The 6,343-nt window shown below is 36.7% G+C and overlaps 1 protein-coding gene across 2 annotated transcripts in view; it reads left to right on the top strand.

Moving 5' to 3' along the window:
- The window catches only part of CDH18 (cadherin 18), a 343,377-nt gene extending 337,952 nt beyond the window's left edge, over nucleotides 1–5,425 (top strand). For both annotated transcript variants that reach the window (XM_047074386.1, XM_047074393.1), the window contains exon 11: nucleotides 4,935–5,425. In XM_047074386.1, coding sequence (XP_046930342.1) covers nucleotides 4,935–5,425 — 491 coding nt within the window. The remainder of the gene's footprint in view (nucleotides 1–4,934) is intronic.
- Nucleotides 5,426–6,343: the final 918 nt, after the last annotated feature.

The following is a 6,343-nucleotide window of genomic DNA, read 5'->3' on the forward strand; positions in this document are numbered from 1 at the left end:
TTTACAGTTTTATCCCAAGGTTGCAGAATAATTTAAGTTTGGTGGAAGCAACTATTATTTATAATGTAATTTTAATTTTCATGATATTTTAAGGGTTTTTATTGTTATTCAGAAGATACCTAGTCAAGAGACTTAGAATGTAGTCATTTTTAGTTTTGAAATAATGTTGGCTAATGTACGAGCTTTTAATTTTCAAGGAAAATATCAGCTTATACCAGAGGTAGTGAAACTTTATTTCAGAACTTTTTTTTTATAATTCTGAAATAATGTTAAAAACTAACAGCTATACAAATGATGAAATTAATATATTAATAGTGAAATATGTTTTAGTTATTAGCTGTTTGTGGACATTACTTGTATAAACACAGTCCTGGTTTTGCCACTAATTAACCATATGATCTCGGGTAATCTGTACAGACTCTTGTCTCTATATACAAATCTATAATAATAAAGCATCAATTAGAGAAGAACTTTAGAGTTCTATAAAATTTATGCTTTTGTATAGGATAAATATGATTCAGTATTTTGCAGTATGGTCAGACTCCACCTAAGTGTATATCAATTATCTGAAATTGGTGCTTGAAAACCAATGAAACTCTACTTGGAATGGTAGACGTGCAATTTTTCAGTTGGGTTATGTTCCGTCAAGATTACTGTTTAAGATCGTTTTTAAATAGGATGAATGGGAGAGAATTTAGAGTGACCCTTTATGATGCACTCAGAATTTAGTTCTACAGGAAGGGATACCTGGAGTTCTCTTTCCCTTCCAGGGATCTGACATTTCTTTCCCAACCTCATCCCATCACATGTGAGAGGGTACAGAGCCAGAGCAGGTGGTAGAGCAAACCTCAATCACACTTGGGACACAACAAACCTTTCAATCAGGCTCTGAATCAGACCTCTGGCATCAACCTATAAGCCCACACATTACATAAAAGCAAGTGACTTAGATGAGTCCAGCAGCTGGACTATTCCTACTCTTGGATATAAATTTCCTGATAAATGAGGATCAGGGTAGATTTGATGTGAGGAGAGTGAGGGATTAGGAGAGAAATGCGGAGGTGGTGAGGAGCTAAATGCCAACCAGTTTGTCACCTGTGATATCTTACTTAACTGTGTGGGCTCCTCTTGGTTTGAAAAAAATAAGTTTCCTTGACAAGTGTAGGGGTGCCTGGCTGGCTCAGTCAGTTGAGTTTCCGGCTCTTGATTTTGGCTCAGGTTGTGATCTCACCGTTCATGCGTTCGTGCCCCCCATTGGGCTCTGCGCTGACATTGCGAACTCTACTTGGGATTCTCTCTCTCTCCTTCTCTCTCTTCCCCTCACATGCTCTCTATATCAAAATAAATAAATAAACTTTTATTTTTTTAATTTTCATGATATTTTTAAGAAAAAAAGAAGTGCCACTAACTGGTATGACCAATAGCCCAAGAGCTAATAAAAGTAATCTTCCTAACTTGGGCCACCTCCTTTCTACCAAACTTAGCACCAACATATGATCATATAAACAAGAATGAAGTGATATTTATGGGTAATAAAATCTGCTCTGAAAAATATTTTGGGGGAATATGTTGGGAGTCAGTATGGAATGTATTCAAATGCAAGCTGTGTGACAGTTCAACTTATGAAAACTCAGACCCCTTTAGAACTCCAAGTGCTTTGGGATCATATATAAATAAATGAATAAATGAATGAGTGAATGATGTGAGAAAGGAAATATAAAAATATTTCCCCAAATTTTAATTCCTCCCTAAATAAAATAAATTAGTAAAAACTCAATAATTCATTTTAATTTTCTTAAATAAAAAGAATACGATGGATCTAAAATTCCTGATCAAACTGAAAGAGAAGAAAATGAAATATACTAGCCCAGAATAAAATAATCATTAGAATAATGTCCTTTCCAAGGCACCTGGGTGGCTCAGTTGGTTAAGCATCTGACTTCTGCTCAGGTCATGATCTCACAGTTCATGAGTTTGAGTCCAATATCAGGCTCTCTGCTCTCAGCACAAAGCTTGCTTTGGATTTTCTGTTCTCTTCTCTTTCTCTGCCCCAACCCCTGTTCCCGCTCTCTGTCTCTCTCAAAGTTCAAACTTAATTATTATCTATATTTTGAATCAAAATATATCACAAATATTTTTTTTAATTTGGGAAAATAAGCAAATATAACCAAGTACAATAATAAACCCAGCATGATCTCCTATATTTCATTAGGCTGATATGGCACTAATATTGGTGAAGAACGCAAATTACATCCACAATTTGCTAAGACTGCTGATCACATTCTCCCTGTTATACATGCACATAAATTCCCTTGAAATCAACAACCAACCATTTTAACATAAAGAAAAGTAACTTGATTTATTAATAACGGTAAGACATTTTACTATAATAAACTAGGCAGTCTGTAGAAATAGATGATTTAAGTTAGAACAACCCCCTTTACTTAATCATAAAGATGAACTGAACATATATATTGGATGATAAATCTACACTTCTGAATGGAATGAAGTAAGTTACTTGAGGATGGGGCCCTGAATTAGAAAGCTCTAAGTGGGATTTACACTAAAATAAATAGGAAGGTATTAGATGCATATTCGCTGAATTCAGCAAAAGTCTGGTTTTTTCCTCCCCCAGAAATAAAGTGCTATATTAGATAATGTCTCTCAAGTATAAGCAGCATATTTGGGAAACTATTTTTAAATAGCATGACATTTGTGAAGCAGGGTCACATGTACTATAAGCTTTTCATTTCCAGCTTTCTCTAAGCATTGCATTCCAAACACAGCCAGTCACCGCTTCCCCATGTCTGCCGTAATCTCCCCCCATTGTGTTCTGCCATTACCTAGTCAGTATCCTTTTATTCCGGACTTCTCAACATGATTTTCTGACCCTTTATATAGGTGTTCTGTCTTTTTTTTTTCCTCATTCCTAGAGGCACTCCTTGCCTTTTCTCTGCAAAATTAGATTCTCCAGTACACTGTAACCATCTCTTTCCACATATAGTGAACTTCTCTCACACAATTATCCTTTGCACTTATGGCTTGAAAATCTGTTTCTTTTCCTCTTTCTATTGTCATCTTAAAAGCTCATGCACACTATAATATCTAGTTGAGAAAAAGACAAATCTCATTTATTGTATTATTTAGGGATATCCATAAAAAATGGGTGGAATTATAAAGAGAAACAAGGAAACAGTAATGATAAAGTAAGAGTAGAAGTAACTTTTTAGAAGTATAAGGGAAAGGTCAACTTCTGGGGTACTGGCTATGTTCTTTATCAGAGGATAGCTAACCTGGTGTTTGTTTGTTTTACAAGATACATATCATAAAGGCTGCCAGATAAAATACGGTATAGAATTGTGAATTTCAGGGTGCCTGGGTGGCTTAGTGAGTTAAGCATCAGACTGTTGATTTCGGCTCAGGTCATGATCTTGGTGACAGCATGGAGATTGCTTGGGATTCTCTTTTTCTCTGCCCCTCACCTGCTTGTGCTCTCTCTCTCTCTCTCTCAAAATAAACAAATAAACACTAAAAAATAAATATGAATTTGAAATAATATATATATGTCTGTAGGTGTATATTCGGTGTGTATGTGAATATGTAGCATAAGTATGTCACATGCTATACATAAAAATTGTTTCTATATATATATATATATATTTGTCTATGTATATACATATATGTACATTATGTACACACATATACGTGTCCTACATGCCATTTGAATGTACTTCTTTGATTATTATACTTTAAAGAATGTTAATAACAATGAACCTAGTAACTGCTATCATAAAACCTAGAATACCAGCTGACCGAGAACATTCTGTAGAGCTGAAGTAAAGAATATTGGATCTAATAGCACAAAATAGAAGTGAAGTAATTCTTTCTATTTAGTAATGGCTTCCTATCATCAAATAGAAAGATGTGAAAATACTGAGAAACAGCCAAAGGAAAGTGCCCAAGACCCATTTACATCATTTCATCTAATGGTTGTGGCATTATTGATAATAATCCACATGCCCAACTGGTCACTCAGTTCCCCGTTCTGTATTTTTTTAAAAAAACAAAATGGGATATGGTAATGGAAACTCATCCACTTTGGTGTGAGAAATCTCAGATTACAGTCTAGGTGCTTCCACCAGTCACTTGTGTGATCTTAGACTTGGATCTTAGTCATCCATGTAATTTCTCTTGAGCCTCAGTTTCCTTGAGGAAACCCACAGTTTGCCATGAGGATTACATTACAAAGTTATATAAAAAAATGGGCAATGTGAAAAATTCCTGTGAAATAAAAGTTAGGTACAAATAAACTAACAGCTTGTACAGCTTGATAGATATATGCAGTTATAAATGTCTGATGATATTATTCTAAAGGGTAATGGACAAGAGAGATCAACCATGTAAAATATTCCTGCTTTGATTTCCTACAAAGCATCAAAAGTCAAGGGTTTAAGGTAGGGGTTCCCTCTTCCCATTTAACAGAAACTGAAAAATCTTTCCTTTAGTGTATATACCTAGAAGGATTAAGAATCCATAGATAGAACAACATACACCATTATTCTTCCAGCCAAAATTCCATTTTGCTCTTTCCTCCTCTGTTTCCCTCAGTGTGAAGACCAGATGGTTAGCCCACAGTGAACTAAGAATCCTAAACACATAACAAATGTGAATGTTACGTTTTTCTAGAGAAGATCAGTGATTCTCAATGCTTTAAAGGGATATTTTTATTTTATTTTTTACATTCCTTGAGATGATAAAAAAACAAAACAAACAAACAAACAAACACTTCAAATGTTTTCCAGAGAGTGCAGAGATCAGGGTTGTGTTACAATGCACGCCTAAACAAAATGTAGTTGGTGACATTGCTGATGTCAAGTCTACAAGAATTTCCTTCCTTTCTTCTAACTCTTCATCCTCTTTCCATTTTTCTTCAGCAATTGTAGTACTTTTTATCACCCTGAGACGCAGCAAAAAAGAGCCCCTGATCATTTCAGAGGAGGACGTGCGAGAGAATGTGGTCACCTATGATGACGAGGGGGGCGGGGAGGAAGACACCGAGGCCTTTGACATCACAGCCTTGAGGAATCCTTCTGCCGCCGAGGAGCTCAAGTATCGGAGAGATATTCGACCCGAAGTGAAACTCACCCCCAGACACCAGACATTGTCCACCCTAGAAAGTATAGATGTTCAGGAATTTATTAAGCAAAAACTGGCAGAAGCCGACCTAGACCCCAGCGTCCCCCCTTATGACTCTCTTCAGACTTATGCCTACGAAGGTCAGAGATCGGAGGCTGGCTCCATCAGCTCACTGGATTCAGCAACCACACAGTCAGACCAGGATTATCACTACCTTGGAGACTGGGGACCCGAATTTAAAAAGTTAGCAGAACTCTATGGAGAAATAGAATCTGAAAGAACAACTTAGGGGGTTAATTCTGGCAAACCTTCTAGAATTTGCTTCCTGAGCAAGTGGAGATATAACCTCAGCAATGGCAAGGAAGACACATGGAAACAGTACTTGGAACTGAGCAAGCTGGCCACAGCTACTGTAGAAACAAGTGCCCTTTTCATGATCGAAACGGGGTCATTTAATCAGAAGAGAGTCAAATTAAAAAAAAAATATATACAGAGAAAAAGCTATTGTTCCTTGTGTATATTTTCAATTGCTCAATAAAGTCTGTGGTACTGTTTAATTTAAGAATACCTGAATGAAGCCAAACAATGAAGTTTGTTTCAATATCTTGTGATTTCTTTTCAAAGGCAAAACTAAACCCAAAGGGTCCAAATCACTTAGGACTAGGGGTGGTATGCTGAGAAATGAAGCTTGTGCAGGTAATCGGGACCTCGTTTTCCACTTCTCTGTGTGGACTCTTGAGACCCACACTCTGTTACTGTGCAAGATCTTATTAGCATCGTGTTGTGTTCAAATGCCATGAGGTTTATCCAGTATACCAGGTCCCGCCACCATGGACTTGTATGCACCATTTTCCTTTGCCCTCCCCACTTCTTTTCTCCATACGAAATCGATGGAACATGGGGACTTGCTGCTTGCTCTCTAATGTATGCAATTTCTGTGCACCACTTGTGCACTGCTCTGAAGACAGAGACCACTGTCTCTGTCCTGCCTGCCCTCCTTTATTTTCACAAAAGAACCCCCGCCCTTGTTGTGTTTGTTTGTTTGTTTGTTTTTAATCGATAGAATGGATGGTTTCAGTAAGATATACTCAGATAATCTGATATGTCAGGGAAAGGTTTAATTTAAAAAAATAGTCACACACCTTATCCTACATAAAACATTGGAAAACTCGATTATTTTTTCCAGTCCTTTTGCTTTCGTACATTG

This window comes from Lynx rufus, unplaced genomic scaffold (genome assembly GCF_022079265.1).
Source record: "Lynx rufus isolate CCGP_SWC_20201006 ecotype Redwood Valley unplaced genomic scaffold, mLynRuf1.p SCAF_1, whole genome shotgun sequence".
NCBI lineage: Eukaryota > Metazoa > Chordata > Mammalia > Carnivora > Felidae > Lynx > Lynx rufus.